Source organism: Monodon monoceros, unplaced genomic scaffold (assembly GCF_005190385.1).
Source record: "Monodon monoceros isolate NGI ecotype Baffin Bay Population unplaced genomic scaffold, NGI_Narwhal_1 Super_Scaffold_2, whole genome shotgun sequence".
Taxonomy (NCBI): domain Eukaryota; kingdom Metazoa; phylum Chordata; class Mammalia; order Artiodactyla; family Monodontidae; genus Monodon; species Monodon monoceros.
This window is the reverse complement of record NW_021703776.1, coordinates 40,824,059-40,851,355: the sequence shown is the minus strand read 5'-3', so window position 1 is coordinate 40,851,355 and position 27,297 is coordinate 40,824,059. Positions and strand designations below refer to the sequence as shown.

General features: G+C 36.9%; 1 protein-coding gene across 6 annotated transcripts in view; it reads right to left on the bottom strand.

Annotated features, from left to right (window-relative positions):
• Window positions 1–27,297, bottom strand: part of THSD7A (thrombospondin type 1 domain containing 7A) — a 713,490-nt gene that overhangs the window by 169,066 nt on the left and 517,127 nt on the right. For all 6 annotated transcript variants that reach the window (XM_029233858.1, XM_029233859.1, XM_029233854.1 and 3 more), the window contains 2 exons: window positions 19,342–19,497; window positions 17,815–18,027 (listed from right to left, as the gene is read on the bottom strand). In XM_029233858.1, coding sequence (XP_029089691.1) covers window positions 17,815–18,027; window positions 19,342–19,497 — 369 coding nt within the window. The remainder of the gene's footprint in view (window positions 1–17,814; window positions 18,028–19,341; window positions 19,498–27,297) is intronic.

Below are 27,297 nucleotides of genomic sequence, written 5' to 3'. Positions count from 1 at the left end.
CTTGAGAAGAAAGTGTAATCTGCTGTTTTTGGATGGAGTATCCTATAAATATCAATTAAATCTATCTGGTCTGTAGTGTCATTTAAAGCTTCTGTTTCCTTAATTTTCTGTCTGGATGATCTGTCTATTAGTGTAACTGAGGTGTTAAAAGTGCCCCACTATTATTGTGATACTGTTGTTTTCCTCTTTTATATCTCTTAGCATTTGCCTTATGTATTGAGGTGCTCCTATGGTGGGTGCATATATATTTATAATTATTATATCTTCTTTTTGGATTGATCCCTTGATCATTATGCAGTGTCCTTCCTTGTCTCTTGTAACATTCTTTATTTAAACTCTATTGCATCTGATATGAGTATTGCTACTCCAGCTTTCTTTTGATTTCCATTTGCACGGAATATCTTTTTCCATCCCCTCACTTTCAGTCTGAATGTGTCCCTAGGTCTGAAGTGGGTCTCTTGTAGACAGCATATATATGGGTCTTGTTGTTGTATCCATTCAACGAGCCTGTGTCTTTTGGTTGGAGCATTTAATCCATTCACATTTAAGGTAATTATCAATATGTATGTTCCTACTACCATTTTCTTAATTGTTTTGGGTTTGTTTTTGTAAGTCCTTTTCTTCTCTTGTGTTTCCCACTTAGAGAAGTTCCTTTAGCATTTGTTGTGGAGCTGGTTTGGTGGTGCTGAATTCTCTTAGCTTTTGCTTGTCTGTAAAGCTTCTGATTTCTCCATCAAATCCGAATGAGATCCTTGCTGGGTAGAGTAATCTTGGTTGTAGGTTTTCCCTTCATCACTTCAAATATATCATGCCACTCCCTCTGTCTTGTATAGTTTCTGCTGAGAAATCAGCTGTTAACCTTATGGGAGTTCCCTTGTGTGTTGTCATTTTTCCCTTGCTGCTTTTAATAATTTTTCTTTGTCTTTAATTTTTGTCAATTTGATTACTATATGTCTCGGTGTGTTTCTCCTTGGGTTTATCCTGTATGGGACTCTCTGTGTTTCCTGGACTTGGGTGGCTATTTCCTTTCCCATGTTAGGGAAATTTTTGACTAGAATCTCTTCAAATATTTTCTTGGGTCCTTCCTCTCTCTCTTCTCCTTTTGGGACCCCTACAATGCGAATATTGGTGCGTTTAACGTTGTCCCAGAGGTCTCTTAGGCTGTCTTCATTTCTTTTCATTCTTTTTTCTTTATTCTGTTCTGGGGCAGTGAATTCTACCATTCTGTCTTCCAGGTCAATTATCCATTCTTCTGCCTCAGTTATTCTGCTATTGATTCCTTCTAGTGTAGTTTTCATTTCAGTTATTGTATTGTTCTTCTCTGTTTGTTTGTTCTTTAATTCTTCTAGGTCTTTGTTAAACATTTCCTGCATCTTCTCCATCTTTGCCTCCATTCTTTTTCTGAGGTCCTGGATCATCTTCACTATCATTATTCTGAATTCTTTTTCTGGAAGGTTGCCTATCTCCACTTTATTTAGTTGTTTTTCTGGGGTTTTATCTTGTTCCTTCATGTGGTACATAATCCTCTGCCATTTCATTTTGTCTGTCTTTCTGTGAATGTGGTTTTCATTCCACAGGCTGCAGGATTGTAGTTATTCTTGCTTCTGCTGTCTGCCTTCTGGTGGATCTTTACATCTTAATCATTGTTATGATTATGATTTAATCATCGTTATCATATAAATGATTAGATCAATTCCAGGAATACAAAGCTTAAACAACCTACTACTTCTAAGTAATAGAATTAATACAATTATGCTACCATTTTTTTTCAAGTATTCCTGGCATATAAAATGTGATATTTAAAAATTACAACTTTCACCCATATTATAATAATCTATCAGTCTTCTATACTTTTATGTAGATGTTAGAGGTGTGTATGTATAACGTTTAGATATGGATTTCTCAAATAAGTATGAAAGACATCCTTACAGCTACATTATCAGGGGCTGTTTAAAAATAAAAATGTTCAGTATAACTTCTTTCTTCATCTACTTGCCAGATCATAATAATTTGGAACATTCCTTCTTTTCATTAGCATTATGACAACCTGTAAAACATCTTTCATATTCTATGAAATATATAAAACATAAATTCTAAGGTATGTGGATTTCCCTACTTTCTACATTTAATGTGTCAGGGGAACAAGTGAGCATCAATAACTCTGATTAAACACAAATGCCACTACAATAAAATTCTCAGGATTATTCGTAGATCAAATTTTGTGTTAAGGACGAATATACTTCTTACTTTAGTTTAAAAAAGAATAAGAGCATCTGTCTCAACTCCCTTCCTCTCTGCTATGGTTGGAGTTTTATTTCTAAATGATCTGATTATACCACCTCCACAGCAGAACACTTTTTTAAAAAATTTATTTTTATTTTTAAAAAAATATTTCTTATACAATTTTTAAAGGTTGCTTTCCATTTACAGTTATTACAAGATACTAGCTATATTCCCCATGTTGTATAATATATCCTTGAGCCTAGTTTATACCCAATAGTTTGTACCTCCCATTCCCCCACCCCATATTGTCCCTCCCCACCCCCTCCCCACTGGTACCACTAGTTTGTTCCCTATATCTATGAGTCTGCTTCTCTTTTGCTGTATTCTCTAGTGTGTTGTAATTTTTAGATTCCACATATAAGTGATATCATGTAGCACTTGTCTTTCTCTGTCTGACTTATTTCACTTAGCATAATGCCCTCCAAGTCCATCCATGTTGTTGCAAATGGCAAAATTTTGTTCATTTTTATGGCTGAGTAGTATTCCATTGTGTGAGTTTATGTTTGTATATATGTACCAAAGCTTCTTTATCCATTCAACTGTTGATGGACAATTAGGTTGCTTCCATATCTTGGCAACTGTAAATAATGCTCCTATGAACGCTGGCGTGTATATATCTCTTTGATTTAGTGTTTGTTTGTTTGTTTTCCGGATATATATCCAGGAGTGGGGTTGTTAGGTTATATGGTAGTTCTACTTTAACTTTTTAGAAGAACCTCCATACTGTTTTCAACAGTGGCTGAACCGATTTACAATCTCACCAATAGAGCAGAAGTGTTCCCTTTTCTTCACATCCTCGCCAACATTTGTTATTTCTTGTCTTTTTGATAATAGCCATCCTAACAGGTGTGAGGTGATATCTCATTGTGGTTTTGATTTGCCTTTCCCTGATGATTAGCGATGGTGAACATCTTTTCATGTGCCTGTTGACCATAGCAGAACATTTTTTAATACCAGTAGAATGGAACAGAGTTTCTTTTACTTGGCTTCTTTCATGGTCTGGTATCACTCACAAAGACTTATCTCCTTCAACTTTCCAAACACAAATTCTGTAGTGAGATATCCAAATATTTGCAGCTCCTCAAACATCCCAAGTTCTTTCACACCTCTGTGCTTTTGCATAGCTGTGCATTTAGCCTAAAATAGACGGATCTTCTTAAGAATTTTTATTTATCCTTTGAGTAAACACATAAGTCATCTCCTTTTTTCAGTGACCCTTCGAGGTAGAGAGTAAACTCTACCCACTTTTCCTCTTAGCACCCTGTATTTATTTCTAGTTTAGAAATTACTGCACTATGTTAAAATGATTTGATTACACATTTTCCCATCTCCAACTAGGTGCTTGTTGGGATGGGAGAAGCTATCATTAGTATATCACATCATTAGCACATGCTACAAAATGCCTGAAACAGAGCATTAAATAAACCTTGTGGAATGGATGAATGAATGAGCCTAAGTAGCAGACTCTTACAGATCTAACCAATGTTCAAACCAATTCTAAATGTTGTTTAGAGGGTTCTAGCTCTCTCATGGCATATGGCAATCTTCTGGGTTGTGTATCCTAGAAAAACCCAAACTAAATATTCAGAAGGCTGACTGCACACGTTTTTTATTTAAAAATTCCGATATAGCTCTGAATCAAAGTTGACATTACATAATCTTAACACTGGGTTGGCCAAAAATTTCATTCAGGTTTTTCTGTAAGATGTTATGGAAAAACCCGAATGAACTTTTTGACCAATCCTCCATTAAAAAGTACCAGGCAGAAATTTTGTGACATCATGTCATTTCTATGATGTCTACAATGATGTCCAGCAATGGAATGTTTCAATGTCAAAGGAGTAGAAGAGAATGGGAAGGATAAAAAGCATCTTGTAACAATTGTGGCAAAAAAAAAAAAAGACGCCTTGAGGCACTTTAGACACTACACCATTTCTGCTGGCCTACTTCTGCTTTGGTAAGGACAACTGATGTTTTCTTTATCTAACATCAAATGCTCTGAAGATATAAAACAAGTCCTTCTTCTTCCAACCAGACTGTTGCCCTGCATTCTTTTTACTGAGAAATCTTCTGTAGAAATTAGCTTATTCAGAAAAGCCACTTTTGACCCTTCTTTAGCATAATGTAAAGGTTTTGCAAATGGTTCATAGACATATTCTTAGGGAAAATAGAGATTGAAAAATTGCTTAGAGGTGAATTTTGGATACATCTGGGAGTATGAGCCCACGTAGCCACTCATTCAAAGTGGGAACTAACTTCCTAGTCTCTTTCTGTATTAGTTAGATCTATTCTGGGATAGAAATAATGAAGAGCCTTTACTGGTTTAAATAATGACCTCAGGTAAGGATTAAAAATGGCTTCAGGTGAGGATAGTATAGATTCAATGGCTCAAATGGTACCAACAAATACCTCCACCCCGTCTTTTATATTATCAACTTTATATAGTGACTCTGGATAGCTCCAGTATCTCTTTTAGTTTCTTCTGCACAAGTTCTTGGGTGTATTCTCTCTTGCTAGCCCAAATTGGGTCATACACTCATCCTTAAAGCAATCACTATGGCAAAGTAGATAGAATACAGCTTTGGCAAGTACAATCCCAGCAAACCTTGTGAATACGTTTGGGGGACAGATGAATTCTTCAAAGAAAAATCAGAGGCACAGTTAATGAGAGAAGAGAATGAATGAATGTTGAGGAGGCAAGTAACACATGATGAACATGTATCTTCAAAAATTTTACATCAATTTAGCAATTCTTTTAATCAAGGATTTAAGACTTTAAGATATAAAATCAAAGATTTAAAAATTTTACTTGTTAATTTACTTAAATTCTTTACCCCCTTTTAGCCTATTGGTAAAACTGAAAATCAAGAAAATGCACTGTATTAATCTTATAGATTTTCATACCTCATTTCCCATTTCAACACTAGGTGCTCCTGAAATAAGAAACCTCAGATTGAGGGTCACAGCTAAGCCTTACTTCCTAATGTGGATTTTTGGGGAGTATTTTGGGATACCAGTGGTCTTAAAGTTTGAAGATTACTATAGATTTATTTTCTCAGATATTTAATTGCCATTCCACAAAAACATTCCCTGATCTGATATATAAACCAAGTGAAGTCCAGTTTCTGACTAGCTTATTATCTCTCTAAGGAAAGAGAGAAAATTACAATTCTCTGTGCATGACACAGTGCAATTCTTACATCATATGAATATAAAATGCATAGTCATAATCTATACTTTAAAAACAGCAATATGTTATGAGAATTAATTTTCAAAATTTCGTCGAATTCAAATAATCTTAGTTCTCTTCAGCAGACATTACTAGCTCAATACTAATTTGAATCACTAGCATGTGTCAAGTGGAAAAAAAGAAACATCAATTCAGACATCTATTTCCTTGTGTAACAGGTGAAAGGATTTTCTATGATGAAATTTTACTATTATATAATACTTATTATTTTCTGATAGCTAATAGAACAAAGAAGCAGGCATCATTTCTGTAAGAGTATATATATAATATATAATACATATATATATCATATATATACATATGCTTTTGAAAATACACTTATTTTATAATATATATATATACATATGCTTTTGAAAATACACTTATTTTATGAGAGTGTTATGAAAATAAATGAGATCGACTGAAAATCATTTGATCAGTATGGGTAAGTAATAAAATTCTTATCCTTAGCCAAAGAAACAAACAAAAAAGAATGGTTTTTGTGCTTAGTTCCCTTTTTCACTATTGAACTCATCTCAAATGAATGATAGTAACAACAAATACTTAAAGAATATTTATTATGTGTCAGGCACAATTCTTAGCACTTAACATATATTAACTCATTTATACTCTACAACAATATTATGAGTAGGTAACTGTACTATCCTAGTTTCACAGATGAGGAAACTTAGTCACAGAGGATTTAAGTAACTTGCCAAAGAAAATGGTAAAGTTAGCATCTGAACCCATACTTAGTGCTTCAGTGACTGGGCTCCAGAAAATTGAATCTCAGCAAAAGTCAGACTAATGTTAAAATGCTGTTAGAAGGATCCTTCAGATTATAGGTTTTTATGAACAATCTGTTTATTTTTTCTCTTTATGCAAACGCAGTGGCTGTTTTGCTCTGGTGTACTGGGACTTGAGAGTAATGGAATTTGAAGGCATACTGAGATGGTAATAGAGTGTGCAATTTGGTGTCATGCTTTATCTGACATCTGGGAGGCAAAGTTTGAATCTGCAGTGAGAGCATTAACAAAAGTTTACTTAAGGAGAAATTGAGAGCCATTTCCTGAAAGGATGTGATGTTTAGGAATAAAAGAAAGCAAGAAATTGGTGATGAATCAGAGACTCATTATTGACAGTCTGTTATATGGAGCACAGGGCTAGGAAATAGGTATACCAAAATAAATAAGGCATGATTCCTAACCCACAGTAACTAATAGTATAGAGGGGATAATGGGTAATAGTAAAGTGGAAATAACCAAATTCTATAAAATGTACAATGATGTGATAAACAGAAGGACAGAAAGACGACTGGTAAAAGGACCAGATGAGATCAGGGGAGACATTCTGTGATTCCCAAATAGCTCTGAACTTTATGCAGAAGGCAACAGGAAGCCAGCAAGAGATTTTAAGCAGTTAAATTATATGATCAAGAGAGGATGTTTGGTGGGAGACCTGTGAATCCCCAGATAAGGAAAATCTGATCCCAGGATCCCACTATCTCTATTAACTGCCTTAATTCTTCCTAGGCAATCAGTGTAACTCTTTTAACCCTTCCATTGGTGCAACGCTTATCTAAGGCTCACAACTGTCTCTCACCTGAATTACTGCAATAGCCTCTTCACTGTTTCTTATCTACTCTTTCAAAGTTGATTCTCAACAAAGCAACATGAACGATTCTTTAAAAACAAAAGTCATCTCCCGTTACTTGTCTGCTCAAACCCTCCAATAGATTCCAACTTAGTCAGACTGAAAGCCAAAGCCCCTTAGTGGTCTCACTCCTCCATAAACTCCTCTAACCTCATCCCTGATTATTCTGCCCCTAATTCACGCTATGCCAACCACACTGGCCACCTTGTTGTCCCTCAGATTCAAAGCAGTTCCCATCTCAGGGTCTTGCATTTGGTGTTCCTTCTGCCTAGAACATTATCTTCCCAGATTCTCATGGGGCTGGCTTCTCCACCTCCTTTATGTCACTTCACAGTTGTCACTCTATCAGCAGGACTGAGCAAATTGTGGTGCTATCAACTAGGTGAGGAAAACTGGAGGAGAAACCAGTTTTGGAGGAGAGATGATGAGTTTGACTTTGGTACATACGGATTTTGAAATGCCAGTAGGGTTTAGTTGGAGCTTCCAGATAGAGCTCAAAAGCAGAAGGTTGAAAGGGAATGTTAACATTTAAACAGGAAGCACAGAAAGAATACAGCATACAGGAAACAGAGGAAGTAGCCTGTGGTAGATTAAATATGTCTACAAATTCTGACAAGAAACTCCCATCAGAAGGTATAATTGAGTCCATTATCCCTTGAATCTGGCCAGCCCTGGGACTGTCTTTGACCCTTATGACTGTTCCAGAACCCAGGCATTACAAGGTCTTTCATCTGTTTTGCCCTTCTGGAACACTGCCCTGGGATCACCTTGAAAAGAAGCTGGTCTAGTCTACAGGGCTATGACAAGACACATGGAGGAAAAATGAAGTACCTACATTGATATTAGTGAGGCCAACTTGGACATCGTCCATGCCAGCCCTCCAGCTCACTGCAGCTGCACCAGTGATCCCAGGAGGAACCAATAGAGGAACTGCCCAGCCAACCAACAGAATTGAGAAAAATTTTTTTAAAAATCATTAAGTTTAGGGTGGTTTGTTACGCAGCATACGTATCTGGTAGAGAACTTGGTACCTAGAAATGGGGTGCTTCTTTACCATAAACCTAAAACATATAGCAATGGCTTTGAGACTTGGGGTAGGTAAAGGTTAAAAAATAGGTGAGAAGATTGTTAATGGAGGATGGAGACAGAAAAGGTTGTTAATGGAAGATGTAACATCATCATGTTACATATTGATAGAAAAATTCTCAGAACTGTTGCTTATAGAAACTTGCAAGACAGAAAACATATCTAATGGACCCATAAATCTAGACATTTCCAGAAAAGAGGTTAGAAGTGTCAATTTAATTTTTTTATCCTGAGAATGATGATATAGGGAGAGAAATAAACTAAAAAAGGAATAATCAGTGTGCAGTTGGAATTAAGATGATGCCATGATATACTGAAATGGAAAATAAAATTGTTTCTCACCCCTGGTTAGCTGGTAAAAGATTTTCAGAGAAATATATGGCCTAAGGTAAAAATCAGCTCAAGGATGTAGCTAAAAATTCTTTGATAAGACCTCAGAAAGATTTAAGTGGTATTTAGAAGACTCCCTGACTTTTAAAAGGCCTCTAAAAATCTTAAAGGTAGTTTCCACAGCAGCCTCATACATGGCCCAAAGTAAAGAGAGGCTTTTTCAAAAACAAATTATCCAAATTACGGATATGGCTTTGGTGCCACAGAGTGACTTCCAATGAGATTCTTAAGAAACCCAAAACCATTTAAGAGTGTTATATTGATAAAAACACTGTCAGCTTGGTCTTAGAGAAACTGCAATATTTCAAAATGAATAAAAGGACTCCAGGCTCTCCGATTTACGTGCGCAGAAGGCAGACTGAGAAAGTTCCTCAGCTATAAATGTGAGCCATTTCTTATGGAAAAGGCAAGACATCTTATGGAAAATCCAAGATCCCAGGGTGAAGAACAAAGAGCCAAGGAGAAAAATGGGCTACGGAACCACTCTCAGAAAACAAAAATAGGCTTAGATCAAGGAATTTTCCCTGCCCCTGGTATAGGGGAGACAGGCTGGGTCTTAGAATTGATGTAGACCAGAAACTGCTGAACGTTTCCTATTTTTCTCATCTTTGAGTGGGAGAGTCTATTCTGATTTTCTGGTCCCTGTTACATCATTGTATGTTGTACGTGTGGAGAAGGTTATCTTGTCTTTTTTTGTTCAAAGCCCTCTGATTCAAGAGTAGCCATACCCTAGAAACCAAAATTTCCGATTTCAATCTGAAATCAGGTTCTTTGTGACAAGTAACATAAAACAAGGATTATATGAAGTCATTATCTTAAAGAAAATCATTTTTCATAAATCACTTTGTGAAAAGCACCACACTAGTGTATAGTAAGATCTTGAAGGAATATGTATGTTAGGTGCAGGACAAAAGAGTTTCATTTTTGGGGGAAAGTTAATTATCTGAATGATTCAAATTTTTATTACATCTACAAATTAAAATATCTTCCAATATGAGAGTTATATTTTCCATGTCTTGACACCTTAAATAATTATTCAGACATTCAGCTAAACAGATAGAATCTGTAGGACTGAGTCCTTTCTAAACTCACAGGAAAGGTTTCTTAATACAGGATTTAACTAATAATAATAAGATTTAAGCGCTACAATAAACTCCTTTTTTAAAACTTAGAAAGGAATAACAATATACAAGTTAGGGACAAAAGCGCTTGAACATTTACAAGTTTTTAAAATAAACACTAATCCTATCATCTGAGATAATTTTTTTTTGATGTGTGCGTGGTATTATGTGGAAGATACATAGCACAATTCTGTTTAAGAAGTCAAGTTCTATAATTTTACTTTGATCAAATGAGACTGTCATATTATTTGTACATAATAAGAGCCTATATATTTATTTTTATATTTTCTGAATTTTATTTTTCCCCTCAAAAAAATCTATAATTAAAGGAGAGCATTAAATGACTTTGAAATGCACAGGAAAGAATTTGACAAATTGCCTCATGGGGCAAAACAGCTCCTCTGAAAGTAAGAGCTCAAAGCAAATATGTGAAAAAAATACAAATAAGAGTAGCCACACCCGAATTGTTGTCCCCGAGATGCCTCATCTATATTTGAACTAGATGCAGAACATGAGGTAGTGAACTTTAAGCCTGATGGCATAACTGCATGAGAATTCTGATGGTCTCCGGTGGAAATGGGGTGTACTTTGCATGTGGGAGGAGTGAAGACAATTGTGACCAGAGGGTGGACTGTAGTGAATTAAATTCTTTGCCACAATTCTTCATAACGTCTCTCAGCAAGCGGTAGAGCCTATTTCTCTCCTCATTAAATCTGAGTTGTCATCAGGACTTCCTTTGACCAAAAGAATGTGGCCGAAGTGACACTGTAAAAGTTCAAGAGGCTTGTCAGCTTCTGTTTCTGTCCTTTTAAAAGCAGTGCCCTACAACCACCAGGTAAGGAATCTGGTCTAGCTTAACGGAGAATGAGAGCCCCTGTGAAGAAGCACCAATGCACCTTAGCAGGCAGTTAGCATCAGATGCAAAATACGTGAGGGAGCCCATCTTGGATCTTCCTCCAGTCACAGCCAAACCTCTCCGAGTGAGCACAGTAAAGCTGGAACAGGAACTCCGCAGAATCATGAGAAATCCTAACTGGTTTTGTTTTCAGCCAGTGAGTTGTGAAGTGGTTTGTTATCCGGCAACAGTTAAATGATACACAGCCTGAGAGGGAGGAAAGGCGTCAGAGGAATGGAGGATCAATGAAATCAAGGGAAAACGAAGTCTAACAGGGGAGATAAGAGATGAGCAAAGTCACAGAAGCAAAACAGGGAAGGATAAGGTAAGGGATGAGATGCATCTGTTAGGTTGAAAGATGTGCCTTCTATCGTACTGGCTTTTACTGACCCAGCTATGAGAAAACTGGCATTTGACCCCTTATAAAGTGAAAGGCTGTTTTCTCTTGCATTTGCCATTTGAAGTGGTAGATAAAACTTAGGGGGAAATTTATATCATCCTATTAAGTGGCAAGCAAACTACTGTTCACTCAACTTTCATCTGAGGTTTCTGCTATAACTAACCTACTTTAAAGAAGAAAATTCCCTATAAAACGCTACTCTTTGCTAAGACATTGCTATGCAAAAGAACGCTGGCTCAATCCTGATGGCTTCCTTACAAACAAAAAGATACTTTTTATTTACAGTATATCAAAATATATTATAATACACATACCACACACACACACACACACACACACACACACACACACACACACACAGAGAAGATAGATCAGGGTATCTGATGCCAGATTTTTTAAGGCCAGAATAAAATTGTGATTACTACAAACCAACACTGAAGAATAACCTATTGTCTTAAATGTTCTAAAAGGCTGTAATGACTTTCATCTTTACAACAAATTGAATAGAGAATCACAATGCAATTATAGGAAACAAACTCTTACCAACAGTGTTAGATGATCCTAATTGTAAAGTAAGGGACCTTAGATTTAAGCATAATATCCAACCTAATTATATTGCAAATGCATTAAATGGCATAGCATTCTACAGGAAGGAAACTCCTTAGTTGATTTATTGCTTAAATTATGGAAAAACAATTCAGTTATAGGACGTATTCTTGCATTTAAAAGATCAGCTTTTCCATGTAATGACTGTGTAATTTGTGTTAAGAAGCAGATTCCAGTTCCAAAGAGTGATCATGCTTTTGAAATTGTGTTCTCAGCTAGCTCTACAGATATTTCAATTGATCTGAACTTGAGCTCTTGCCAAAGTTTTTGAAGCAAATCCTAGGTTAGTTTCCCTTATAAACTTAAACAAATTTTAACTTAAGTTTTCATCACTCCTCCTTGTGTATTACGATGTTCTTGTCCATCACTGATAATTAATTATGAAAAAATATAGCACAAAAGGTATTATCCTGACGGAAAAAAGCAAAAATATGCTTTTTGTCTCCTCTGTCTCACAATTTATCAGTCATTTCTAGGGTGATCTTATTACTTATTCTCCAAAGCAGGACAATTTCGGGGACAAACGGGAGTGCTATCAATAATGACCTCAAGAAAATGGTACTACCCTGACCAAACCCATGAGACCAAATCACCCATTTCATACCAAAGGGTATTTCCAGTTATCTGTGGCCATCCTCAAACTTTTTCTCTTTCTTCCTTAAGATCCTTACTCTCACTTCTCCTCCTAGAACTATCTTTCATTCTCTTTTATCATTCCCAAACTGCTTACCTCTCTCCCCATACTACCAGAAGTAACTTAAAAATTCTCTTATTTTGCAGAACTCAGGTCTTCTCTTATTATCCAGGCAATGTAGATTTGTCAACCAAAATTGTCCCAAAGTGTTTTCCTAAACTAGAAACTATATCCTCATGGGGATTCCTCTGTAGTATAGAAGACACTGTTACCAGGTTTTAGGTTTGCTTTAGTATACACACATTTATACTCCTTCCCACCATATTTGGATCTCCCTCCTGTACAGTGTTCTTGCCCAGCTTGGATCCCTGAAGACTCCTTTTACTGCATCTTTGCACCCATCTATCAGATTCTGCTGCTTATATCTCATTCTTGACCTTTAGCTGAATGGCCTTGGGCACTAGGGTGGTCTGGCCAATACAGAGAGCCGGATGTTTCCTGGACCCACCTTCCTCCTCCCAGCCAGCATCTGTGCACCAATCGTGACTGGTGTGAGAGTATAAAATCCCAGCTCCTTTACTTCTAAAGCTAGAAGCTTTAGGGTTTAATTTACACTCCAGAGTGTCTCACCTAATTAGACTGAGACTGCAACTCTGGTGTTCCCTGCAGAAAACAGTTAACTTAGCAGGCCTGAGACTGTTATCCTCAGACACTTGCTCACTAGGCTGGCCTTTGGCTTGCCTCTGGGACCTTGAATTTCTGGAGGGCTCCATATTCTCTAAATGATAAGTGTTGCTCAGTGGGCTTAAAGTATTCAGACAAACAACGTGCCTTCTATTGAACACCTGCTTTCCTTCTGGGAGTCTGGAATTTTGGTATGTGTTAGGCAGAGGGTGACTGCATGGCTGAGCCAATATAAACCCTGGACTCCTAGGCTCAGGTGAGTTTCCCAGGTAGACAACACTTCACTGGTGGAAAAATTATGCTCCACTGGGAAAGGACTCTTGGAAGCTTGTGCCTGGTTTTCTCTGGACTTTGCCCCATGTGCCTTTTTCTCTTGCTAATTTTGCTTTGTACTCTTTTGACGAAATGAATCATAGCTGTGGGTATGACCATATGCTGAGTTCTGTAAGTTCCCCTAGTTAATTAAAGAACCTGGGGGTGGTCTTGGGAACCCAAGACACACTCTCCTTTCACTATTTTGCTTCTTTATTTCCCCTTCTCTTACTGGCTTCCCCTGGAAGCACATCTTTAATAAACTGTGGGCATCCTAATCCTTGACATGGCCTATGTTTCTAGGAAGGCTTACGAATATTCTCAACCAGACAAAATATTAGTTTCAACTATAAGCTCTGTAGTTTCTCTCTTTCTATTCCTGGAATGATTTGCTCCTTACCCTGTCCTCTTTATTCCACATATCTCTATCCCCCTCCAAACTGTTACTCTTTAATAAATATATATTTGGACAAATTAATTCAGTGTTTATATAATTTGTAAATTGTATACAAATTGTAGTACAAGGCTTAAAATAGAGCAGAGCAGTACCTCGCCCCATTTCTCCCCATACTGAGTCCTGTTTTCCAGAGACAAAAATTTTCCACTTTTTTAAGGAGCTTATTCCTGATTTACCTCAAGATATCAGGTATGCCCTTACATTCCTCTTAATACTGAATACCTGGGGAAAGAAGAGTACAACATAAACTACTTGGGAAATAAATAGCATTCAAGTCTTCCCTTCCATCTACTCCTATGTGGATACATATCTCATTCCAGTAGGAAGAAACTGGTGGTAAAAATTCAGAAAGACTCAGCAGTCGCATGACAAGCCCGTGCCTGGGATATTAAGTTCATCTTCAACCATCTTTCATGGTCAGTCCTTTTGGTACTTCTGATGCTATACAGAAATGGTTTCCCCCCAAAAAAGGCAGAAAAAATTACTTTAAAGGCTTGCTTCAGTATTACTCTCTTAGCGTTCTTAATCATAGGTCTTCTTCAGCATTACCCAAATCCAGCCAGTATGCTTTGGTGCTGGGAATCTTTGGGTAACAGAATCAGGTCTGAGGTTCCACCAAAACAATCCTGTTGTCATTTTAGTTCAGTGATTCACAAACTTCGTTGTGTATCAGAACTATCCAGAAAGCTTCATAAAAATGCAGCTTTCTGGGACTTGCCTCAGTAGACTGTAATTAAGTCCATAGATAAGACAGGAATCTGACACTCCTTTACAAATACCAGTAACAAAACTGTGGTTTTGAAATTCACACAGAAAGGTGTCAATACTCTAATATCTAGAATAGAACACATGGTAATGAAATATAGATGGTATCATTTATCTTTTTTCAACACAGGGGAGGGAAATATGGAAACAATACTTGGTTTACAGTATCCTTATCAATAAGATTATAGATTAGTTTTTGACTTTCAGCCTAATAGCCTTGCTTTCTTCTGTCTCTAACCAACCAATTTGGGAAACAAAATACTCTTGCCTCACCAATTCACACCTTTAAATAAAACACAAACAAATTTTGCAGAAACTGAAAGAAAGCAGATTTGGGGTTTTCTCATAGGTTCAACATTCTCTAGGATTCCACTTGGCACCCTGACCCATTACCACCAGACCTTTAGAGTAGTTCCTGTATTTGTGCCCACAGGTCTGGGATTGCTTTTCTGACAATCTTTAAATTGTGAGTAATATTTTTTTTTCTGTTACACATAAAATGTTTCTCTCTTCCCGGACAGTCTAATTGTCTTCTGAGTTCTCTTTCACCTTGCATTTCTGTTACACCCCTCTGTCAGACAATCTACATAAAACTCCTCCTGGGTGCTCTCTCAACCCTCTGTCAACCCTGTTCCTTAGAAGACAATTGGAAAATGGACAATCACAGCAGCAGCCAATCCTAATGATCTCAGAAGCCTGGGTAAAGAACACTTCAGAAAAAAAGAGACTTTAAATGCTTTGAGATAGGTCATTAACAAAGTGGTGAAATTTGTGAGGAAGGCGGGAGAAAAAACAGTCTTTCTACTATTTGCTAGATTCACTCTAGAATTAGGCTCTAATTCTTCACTTCCCTAGTTGAGCTTTAACTTAATTATAAAACAAAATCTATAGCCACAGCCAGGCCTAGAGGTAGAGTCTGTACAACTAATCAACTTTAATTCCCTGGGCTCGATTTAATTACAAAACGACATTTGGTGCAGCTGCTAAACACTTACCAGGTGACCACATAATACTGTTGTAGTATTTACAAGTCTCCAGTTTTTGCACTGATTCGCACAGCACAATTATGTTTGTTATATATAAATTTGAACAGCCTCTAGGATTTATAATAAAACACTTTCTTGATTTTATATACTCCTGTAGTTGAGGCAGTTAAAACACTGAATTGCACAATAACTAATATATGTCAGGGAGTAAAATGTGATGACAGAGGAGATATCCTGATAATGAACAATAATAACAAACTGAATATTAGCAACACATTTCTGACCTTTTAAAATTAATTCTGTTTGTTAGGTGGACAAAGTGAAACCAGCTTATGTATACTGAGTTATCAATTTGCCTTTTAGGTTATAACATACATTACTTTCCAACATAACTAGACATATCTAACTCATTCTTCTTCTTGTTCTTTAATGTTCCACAAGACAATTTAGGAGGTGATTATATGTGCTACATAATATTTTTTAGCTGACAGAATTAAAATTAACCACTGTTGTTTTTAAAATAGCCACCTCCTCCAGTACTTTTCAAATATACTCAATTTGCACAAACATCCAGGAAGACCACTGCAATACGTGAGACCTGATTTTTCATTTTATAATATTTAGGCAGAGGTTCCATGCACAACTAACTTTTCATCTTAAGAGTTTTTTTCAACTTAGTCCATGCAAATATACTTTTTATAATATCTGGGATCCCAGTTCCTCCCTAGGTCTATAGGAGGATAAGAAAAATTATTTAAATTGAGAAAAAGGAATCAAGAAGCAGTATCATTAAGGAAGTCACTAACGATACTAAAATAAATATGACCCTTACTGTTTCTACAGCAACTCAGAAAGTAATAGACAGTGCCTTTTAATTCAAATTAAGATTTTAAGCACAACAGAATGCGTTCTCTTTTTCCTAGATGTTAATCTCCTTTTCTTTCCCTTTAGAGTAGAACTGATTCAACGCTAAAGAGAGGATGTATCATAGCTAATTATATCTACAGGGAAAAAAGCGGCATTCATCGTAAAATAGCTGGGGCAATAATCCCCTCTTCACCTTCCAACTTCAAGTGCTGGTTCAGATTTTACCTGATGCTGTCCTGCATGACTACCTTGGACCCTGGACAAAGACAGCACTGTAGGTTTCAAAGTTGAAAGGCTAATTTCTCAGTACTAGCAGTGTCTGTCAGTCTCTTACCCCAGAGAGTATCTTTCTCTGCTGAGCAGTGATTGAGTCACAGGAGGTAATAATTCTGCTTGCTGGAAGAAAATAGGATGGAAGGAATCACGACGGTTACCAGATGTTCCAGTGCCCCTTAGGGGGCACCAGAACGTTCCTGCATATGCTGTAAACAGCATCAACTGTCAACCATGGGACCCCGGGGTGTGGTGCTCATGCTGCTCTGATGTGCAGAGTCTCAGAGTTGGAAGAACCTTGAAGATGCTCTTAGCCAGAGGTTTTACACTACGTCTCGGGGAGTTCTTTGTTTCCTAAGTGTGATTCAGGCATTGCTGAACAATAAGGGGGAATCTCCCTGAAACAGTTGCAGCACTCTTGGAAAGAATGTAAAGATCTTAAGTCAGGGCTAAAAGCAAGACAGGATATTTTATCCAACAAAAATCAGTCGTAAAAGTCCAAGGTAATTCCTATGGTTCAAGGAAAGAACTTTGTGGAAAATCCCTGTCCCAGTGGCTCTATGACATTCCTAGAAGGGAGGCCCTAGAGCTCAGAAGGTTGATTCAGGAACTCTAGGCTGCAATAGGCCTCGTGGCTTGGAAGTCTGGAAATTAAAATATATTACTAGGACACAGTATCAGGGCGGGAGATGAAGGCTTCTAAAGGCAAGTCAACCAATGCTTACAACCCTTCTTTATTTACATATCACTTTCCATGGCAAATAGGAAAATAAAACACTTAGAAAAATGTTACCTTTCCTTGTTATTTTAAAATTTGTCAGTTTTACACATTGCCTTGATGACGGTTTCTTATTCTATGATACCTGTTTTCAAAGTAAAGAATACCTTGTGATTGTTCAAGACCCTCTCCACAGCCACCATCAGGAAGGAAGAAAGGAAGGAAGGGAGGGAGGAAGGAAGGAAGGAAGGAAGGGAGGGAGGGAGGGGGGGGGGGGGGGGGGGGGGGGGGGGGGGGGGAGGGGAGGAAAGGAAGGAAAGGAAGGGGCAGCTATTTCTGTGTTTGTAAATGGAACCAGCTATGATGTGAGAAGACATGAGATTTTAACATAAGGAAAACCGTATCTCCAGGGTCAAACAGACATCCATAAAAACAGGATAGATAATCTTTCTCACCATCACTGTTGATGCACACAACCTCTTGAATCTGAGTGCCTGGACCACACTCCCTTCCATTATCTGGTTCACAGTCTCCTAGCCTCACTGCTTTCCAGTCATAGCAGGATGGCTCCTCACAGGGAATGGCTTCCAGTAAGTGAGGGCAGTTGCCGGTGCCCCCAGAGCCTCCAGTGGGCTCATTGGTAATGTGCCGTTTCCTCAGTTTAAAACCTGAATTGTTGGGGAAGGAAAATATTTACTGTTACCATCATGCGCTGAATATTTCAGAAGGCTGAATGAAACTCCAAGTGAAAGCTGGATGAGGGTAGAGAGTAGAATTCATATCTGCTTTAATCACTAGTGTATCCTCAAACTCTAGATTAATATGAGCTCATTAACAATTTATTAAATGAATAAACAGAATGGCCAAAGAGGGACTTTTGGTGTCAGCTTACTACAGTAAAAGTCAAGCAAGAATGGGCTGGAGGGAGATAAAGAGAAAGAGAGACAGAGAGAGAGGTGATTGGTTGATTTGGAAAGTCTGTAGTTGTAAAATGTTCAAAGACACCATAAAATCTCAACCTATTCAGAAATATTCATGACCAGACACAAGTGCTATTATTTTGAATTCCTCAGCAGGATCACCTGGTTAAATTTGAAAAGGAACCTCTGAGAAGTTGGATGGTTTCAGGAAACTGTCTCTTGAAGCCTTAGTTGAATTTAGACTCTCCAGAAATTTGAATTCGGGATATAAACCATCTGGGCTCTAACAAGGAGTATTCAAAGTCCTGCTATGTGCTTTAATAACACCTAAGTGTTGCCCTTTCTGACAATGTATAACAAAATTAATAAGTCTGTCTACTGCTATGTGAATATATTGGAATCACTAGAAAACTGTCCTTTGAAACAAAATAGAAAAATGTTTTCAATTACTAGATCATGTGAAAATTACTCTACCATGCCGAACATGTAGTAAACAATTGCATTTATTCTATTCCTTTTAGGTATATTATTTGCATCATAAAAGCAATATTATTTGTTTGTTTACCTTCAAAGTAATAAGTAGTTCTGTTTATTAGGCACTAGCTACAGGTCAGGCAATGAAATAAGTGCTTTATGCTTATCTCATTGAGTCTTTAAAGAAAACTTGGGTGCCAGATCATATTACATCCCTTTTACAGATAAGGGAACAAAGATTTAAATAAGTTAATTAACTTATCTAAACAACAGAGGACAGACTAGGTTTTCCAATCCACGTCAGTCTGACACCACAGCTCATCTTAACCACTGCACCAACTGCGTCAGATGCTCTCCATCTGTTGTCTAAATTAACAAGCATCTTGCCTACGTTCTGCAGTTTTAATCTTCTGGTATCATCACCAGAATAGGTTTATAATTCTTTTGTGCTAAAGATCAATACTCTTTAGCCATTCTGGAAAATACTGCAAATGAATGATCACAGGAACACAGAGCAGCATTTGTTAATAATTCATGGTTTGACCCAATTGATGGGAGTTTTAAGCATGCCATTTTAATATTACATACCTTTTTTGCCTTGCTGGTCATTACAATTTTCGTAAGTACAAGGTCCCCAAGCTGTCCAGGGTGAAACCTCACATTCAATAGGACAGGGAATGTGGCACAGCTGTGTCGTATTAGGGATAGGGCCAGCACATGATTTCAAGTCCACTGGTTTTGAGGCTGTTTGGAGAAAAACAGAGGTTCCTTAAGAATTAAACAGATTGTTATGGTCAATAATATGATTTTTCAGAGCAGTTTTGTGTATGGAGAAGGAAAATGCTTAAAGAAGTGCCACCAAGACATTACTCGAATGCTTCTCAGCTCCATCCTGAGAATAAAAGGAGAGAGAAGGAGTGGGGGGGGGGGAAGAAGCAGTGTAGTATAGTCAAAGGAAACTGGGCTAGAAGTCTTGCAGATTGTTTGATCACCAGCTTCACCACTAATTAGTCATGCAATTAATAATGCTGAGTCTAACTTTCCTAGTCAGTAAAATAATCCTTACCGTTAATTTTATTTCTAAAATTTTATAGTTAGGTTCTAAAAAAGTAGAATTTAGAGGACTGAACAGAGTAGGAGGGGAACTACAGCTTTAATGTATATGGAAAAAATCTCCACTGAGTGGCTCTGGCAGAGAAGTCCCCCTTCCCTTTTGGTCTGCAGAAAGGTAACTGATGGATATGATGAAGGAAGAGCTCAGGCCACCAAATGGGGCATCTCTATCTCCGAATGCATGACTCACCAGATACCTTCCAGAACTTTAAAGAATATACTATTTGCATATGTGATCCAAAGCTCAGAATTGCTAAGGGGACAAATTTATAATTGTCCACGTATGTTCATGAGTTGACCAATGAACTGTGTATAAATACTGCTAGCCCTTGCTTCTCTTCTGCTATGATGACTGCAGTTTGGCTATTTTGTACAGCACATATATTTGATAGTTAACGTCAGAAGGTGCCCACAGTTCTGATTAAAAATGACTGAGTAAGAATGATACTTAAAACTTTATGGACATCACAAGAGAATCAAGTGTACTACTGTCATAAAAATTTTGAGAAGTAAATGTCTTAAGACACACATTTCCTTTAATAAAAGCTCGCCCCTGTTACTCTCTGATACTTTGAAATGCCCATGCATGTAGCATAGAAGCCTGAAATAATAAGAGGTCTTAGCTAATTCTCATTCTCTTTATGTAAAGGACTATCAAATTCCAATTGCATGGGATTGCATATAGAAGCTCACAGAGAAAATATTTTCAACTATATTATCCTAAGTTTTAAATAAAAGTACTAAATGTATCTATCTGCTTGTAGTATAAACACTAAAGCAAACTGTAGATACTTGTATATCCCTCAACTTTCTGCACACAGAATCATAAATGCTACCTAAAGACTATTATCTCCTCTTTCTGCCACAGCTTTTCAGTTCTGAAAAATATTCTATAGATTTTGTTTTTTATTTTTTCTTCCTAGGAGTACTTATTTTCATCCCCTCCCACTCTCCGCCCCCCCATCCCCCACCCCACCCCGGCACACACACACACACTGCAGTGAAAATAAATGACTGGGCATCCCTAATTTGCTTAGCATGGGCACCAAGAGCATTCTCACTTAAGTTTATCAGAATTGTTGCTAATTTGTATCATAACATTAGGCAAAGCCAAAAATGATTCATTGGATTGCTTTCCAACAGTGAAAGTGCTTGGCACACTGATGACAGAAAATACAGGAATAAACGTTTCATTTCTCTGAATATAAAAAGATGACATCAATGATACATATCTCACATAAAACGATTTGTTTTTAATATTTTTACAGGTGTAAGAGTCTTGTGATGGTTAATTTCATGTGTTAACTTGCCTGGGCTAAGGGATGCCCACATAGCTGGTAAAGCACTGTTTCTGGGTGTTTCTGTGAGTGTGTTTCTGGAAGCGATTAGCATTTGAATCAGTAGACTAAGTAAAGCAGATTGCCCTCACCACTGTGGGCGGGGCATCATCCAATCCATTGAGGCCTGCATAGAATGAAAAGGTGAAGGAAGGGTACATTCCTTCTCTTCCTGAGCTGGGATATCCATCTTCTCCTCCCCCTGGACATCAGAGTTCCTGGTTCTGGGAAACTGGGTATTACACCAGTGGCCCACTCCCAGGATCCCAGGAGCTGATTCCTATAATAAATCTCCTCTTACATACCTATATATATACTATTGGTTCTGTTTCTCCAGAGAATCTTGACTAATATAAGTCTACAATATGAAGAAAAACTCCTATAACTGCAAATTAACATAAGCGATTCCTTCACTTGTTGAATCCTTCAGACTATCACTTAAATTAGTGGTTATATGTATAATTACCTAAAAAGTCTCCATTTTTTTTCCTTTCAATTGACTAAAAGTAACTTTAGTCTTTAGTGTTATTATATAGTGTTGGAAATTACAGTTACTATAAAGGGAAGTCTACTGAGCATGCAATTGTGAGAGCTATGATTACAGCCTGAAGAAATTTATTTTGTATATAAGACTGAAAACTGTAGGAGGAAAATACAATTTTTATTAAGGAAAAAGGTACAAACATTAATTCCTGGCCATTTTTCTAAAGCTTAATTTTAGCTCTTGGTGTATTTTGAATAAATCAAATAGAAAAATAGGTCACAGATTCTTCTTGAGCTATTAAAAGAGAAATGTGACAAATAAAGGCTTAAGGAAGTATTGCTTGAAGCAAAATACTCTTAAAATCTTCTGCTAAGCTGAGCAAATCAACACGGAGATAATACAGTCCTTGAAAAATAGTACCAACTAAAAAGTGGCACTTGCTATCTGCTTCTACAAGGGTTAAACCGTAAGCTGCTGACCTTCGACATACCCTGAAAGGAGTGCAGGGTGGAGACCAGGAAGGAGGCACCCTGTGCTCTGGGAAAAACTGGCAAAACAGGCCTTCAGATAGATATTTTCAGGAGAAGATTTTATGAGCCCAATTCTCGCGTCTCCCCATATCTGAAATGGCACTAAAATCCTTCATGGTGATGTCTGCTCCTTGTGACTAGCAGCAACCTTCTGCAAAAATGTGTGCTTGATTGCATGTACTCCCCCTTCACCAAAATCACATATATACTGACCTTCCCCCCTTACCTCTTTGGAGCAGTTTCTCAGAGCTATATGAAATGCTGTCTCCCGGACTATAGACCTCAATTTGCCCCAAATAAACTTAACTCACAACTCTCAACATTGTGCTTTTTTTTTTTCAGTCGACAATAGCCTCAATTTTACAGATAATTTTCTATCTATCTATCTATCTATCTGTCTGTCTATCTTTCATTAATCAAAGAAAGACAGGGGGAGAGTATTTTCTGTATGATTCTATTCCTTTGGTGATTTTCATTATAGGTTTTCTTATCCAGTATATGCTTTTTCTTTTTTTTTGCATTTTCAACTTTTTATTTAAAAAAACACTGTAAATAAATGTTCTCGGCCGGTTTTACAAATATGAATCACACAATTATTGATCTAACTGGTGGGGTTCTATCTTAGACCTTCCCTGGCATACAAAGAGTTGGCAAATGTGAGGCTACCACTTCAAGCCTCATGCCCATAGCACAGATTGACCAGTGGAGGTACCAGGACCAAACTACAGCCAGAAAAAGAGAGGGCCTTGGGTAGTGAGAGCACAGGTTCAACAGAGTCAAATCTGTGCCCATAAACAGTATATATGCTGATTAATGTAAATCACAGATACTAGTTTAACTCCTCAAAAGTGGTCTTTTTTTTGGCAATTGCCCAAGATTTATTTGGAATCAGTGTGATTCAATAATGAAGTAAAGAACAGACCCAGGAGATCTTACTGGGTTCTAGTTTAATCTGTGGGATATAATTCCTATAGTTGTGTATTACATAATGTAGTGTTTATTGCTGATCCCTTGCTCTCAAATATCGACAACTAAATTTTCTAAAATGGCCCAGTCATTATTCTTATATAATTTTACTAGAAATTATAAAGAAATTGTTCATCCAGTACAAGTTCCAAGGAAGTATATATTAGATTTTTTTTGTCTTATTGTTGATCTCTTGAAAATAAAGGAGACCTTTTATTGTTCTCATACGACTTAAAGGGTTTTCAATTATATGTACTTTGTATGCTTCACGGGGTCAAAAAAGAATGTCTGAACTTTTCAGGACTTAATAAAACAAACAAAACAATGAAACTGGTGCATTTTTGTAGGTAGGTCTGAAATATTTTTATATTTGTATATTTAGAGTATTACGATGGAAAAGAAATTCATTATAGGAGGTAAACTTAAATCATCTGTTTCCAGTAATGTGGCCAATGAGGTACTCTGAAAATATACTCACGGTATAATCCCTAAGAACAGTGAATATATAATTTTTTGAATTAAATGTTTTATTCTGAGATAATTGTAGATACACATGAAATTGTAATCTCACAGAGATACCACATACCCTTTACCCAGTTTCCCCCAATAGTCAGATCTCACAAAACTACAGTATAACACCACAATCAGAATATTGGCATTGATACAGCCAGGGTACATGTACTGGGTTGAATAGTGCTGCCCCCCGCTCAAATGTCTACTAAAAACTCAGAACACGACCTTACTTGGATATAGGGTCATTCCAAATGTAATTAGCTAATGAGGTCCTACTGGATTCAAGTGAGTCCTAAATCCAATGACTGGTGTCCTTATAAGAAGTCCATGTGAAGAAACACAGAAAGGAAGGCACTGCAATAATGGAGAGAGATGGAGTGATGAAGCTACAAGGATTGCCTACAGCCACTTTGCTCCTAATCTTAGAGGGAAAGAATTCAGTCTTTCGCCATTAAGCATGATGTTACCTGTAGGTTTCTGCAGATGATCTGTACCAAGTTGAGGATGTTTCTCTCCATTCTTATTTTTCTGAGAGTTTTTATTATGAATGGGTGTTGAATTGTGTCAGATGCTTTTTCTCCATTGTTTGATGTTATCATGTGATTTTTTTTTTCTTTAGCCTGTTAATATGGTGGATTATATTAACTGATTTTCCAATATTGAACCAGCCCCGCATCCCTGAATACACTGTACTTCGTCCTAGTCTTCAATTCTTATAATGTATTACTGAATTCTAATTGCTGATATTTTTGTTAAGGATTTCTGTATCTGTATTTATGAGAGATTTTGGTCTGTAGTTTTCTTTTCATTCTAGTATCTTGGTCTTTGTTCCCTCTTTTCCTATTTTCTGGATAGAAATGATCTGTTTCACATTGAGTGAGTTACAGTAGTTTATAGTTTATTTTTAAAATTCCTTCTATTTAGTCTAAGTTGCCAAATATATGTTTATAAAGTTGTCTGTGGTATTCCCCTGTTATTCTTTTGCTGTCTGTAAGGTCAAAAGTGATAGCCTCTGTTTTATTCCTGATGTTGGTGATTTGTGTCTTCTCCCTTTTTTACTTTAGCAGTCTTGCTAGAGTTTTCAACATTAATAGTCTGTTCAAAGAACCAGCTCTTTGTTTCACTGATTTTTCTCTATTGTTTTGGTTTTCAATTTCACTGATTTCTGTTCTTATTTTTATTATTTTCTTCCTTTTGTTGGCTTTCATCTTATTTTGCTCTCTTTTTTCTTGGTTCTTTAAGTGGGAGTTCATATCATTGATTTGTGTCTTATCCTCTTCTAATGTAAGCATTTAGCGTTATAAATTTCTTTTTCAGCACTGTTTAGCTGTGTCTCACAGATTTGTATATGTTGCATTTTCATTTAATTCAGTTCAAGTATTTTGATTTTCTTTGAGAATTCCTCTTTCACACATGGCTTATTTAGAAATGGGTTGTTTAGTTTCCAAGTGTTTGGAGACTGTTATCTTTCTGTGATAGAATTCTAATTTGGTTCCCACTGTGCTCAGAGAACACACTGTGTATGATTTAAATTCTTTGAAATTTGCTGAACTTTGTTTTATGGATCAGGGTATGGTCTATCTTAGTATATGTTTCACAGATACTTGAAAAGGAAACGTATTCTGTTGTTGGAGTGTTCTACAAATGCTTAATAAATTCTGTTGGTTGATGTTGTTGAGTTCTTCTGTATCCTTGCTGATTTCTGTATGAGGAGTAGAATGTTGTCATCTCCAACTTTAATTGTGGATTTGTGTATTTCTCCTTTCAGTTCTATCAGTTTTTGTTCACATATTTTGTGGTATGTTGTTTAGTGCATATACATGTAAGACTTCATTATCTTCTTGGTGGATTGACCCTTTATCATTATATAATGTCCTTCTCTGTTTCTGGTAATTTTCTTTGCTCTGATGTCTAATTTATCAGATATTAATATAGCCACTCCTGCTTCTCTTTGAATAACATTTTCATGATTTATCGCTTTTCATTATTTACTTTCAACCTGGGATATTGCTATATTTGAAGTGAGTTTCCTGTTGAATGTGTATAGTTGGGTCATATTTTTTAATCCACTTTACCAATTTGTGTTTTTTCTCCTTATAAGTCTAATTTTTTATAGGTACAGAATATATTTTAATTTTTATATTGTGTTAGAAGCAAATTAAAACATTGCCTGAATAAGCATCTGTTAGGGTCTTTTAAAATCTGCTCCCACTGGTATTTATGAGTGGTGGTCTTCTCTCACTACAAGTCTGAGATGTGGGAGGCAAAAGGGAACTGAGCATCTTGTCATTTCTTGAGTCTTAAAATCTCTAGCTTGCCTGCCTCCCTCTCCGACTTTCAGAGTCATCTTAATGGTCTGTTTACTATATAATGTTCAGAATTTTTTTTAATTTAGTAAGAGAATTAGGAAAAATTACATCTTTTCTATCTTCCTGGAAGCAGAAGCCTATATGTTATTTAAAAAATAAAACCTTTCAATTTTATAACTAGGATCACAAGAAAGGAAAATCCTCAAATGATTCCCCAAATCCACAGCATGAATCTGGTATGGTACCAGAGTCCTAAAGCTGGCCTCTCCCTTGAGGCAGTACTGATCCCAGGTCATAGAACTTGCATATCCAGAGTTCTTTAATTACCAGGGACAAAGGAAGGCATTTTCAGACAGAAAATGAGAGTTAAGCTATAACAAACCATCATTAAGGAAATTTCTAAAGGATTTATTTCTCATACAAAGGACAGTGAACAGAGAAGCAGGGTCTAAGATGCCAGATGGAATGGTGGCCAAAGAAAATATTAAATGTGAGTAAAAGTAAACGTTGATTGTAAAAGCATAATTATGATGATTAAATAGGGGAGTGTGGTAGGCAGAATAATGGTCCCCCAAAGATCCCATGCTTTAATCCTCTGAATTTGTGAATATGTTATCTTAATGGGAAAAAAGACTTTGCAGCTGTGATTCAGGATTCAAACCCTGAGATGTGGAAACTATCCTGGATTATCTAAATTGGCCTAATCTAACCACATGAGTCCTAAAAAGCAGAAAACCTTTCTCAGCTGGTCAGAAAGGTGAGGTGGAAGAAGGAGGAGGAGAGATTCAAAGCATGAGAGGTACTTGATTTGCCATTCTGGCTTTGGAGGAGAGGGGTAAAGGCCAAGGAATGTGGCCTCTAGAAGCTGGGGACAGTCTCTAACTAGCAAGGAAACGGAGATCTTACTTTTCCAACTGCAAGAAACTGAATTCTGCCAACAAGCCGAATGGGCAAGGAAACAGATGCTTCTCTAGAGCTTCTAGAAAGGAATGCAGCTCTGCTAAGCCCCCAATTTTAGCCAGGTGAGAACCATGTCAGTCTTTCGACCTACAAAACTATAAGATAAAATGTTAAGTATTTGGTACTTTGTTATGGCAGTGATAGAAAACTAATACAGACAGTTATAAACAGCAATATAGAACTAAAATACAAGACTACATAATATGTAAGCTGGTGAAAGGTAATCAGAGGTAAAGCAGCTTAAAGCCCTTAGCAAGGTAAATATATTAACTATAGATTGTATTCATTTAGGTCTGCACCTTAATATTTTAAGGTAATCTCTTTATATAAAT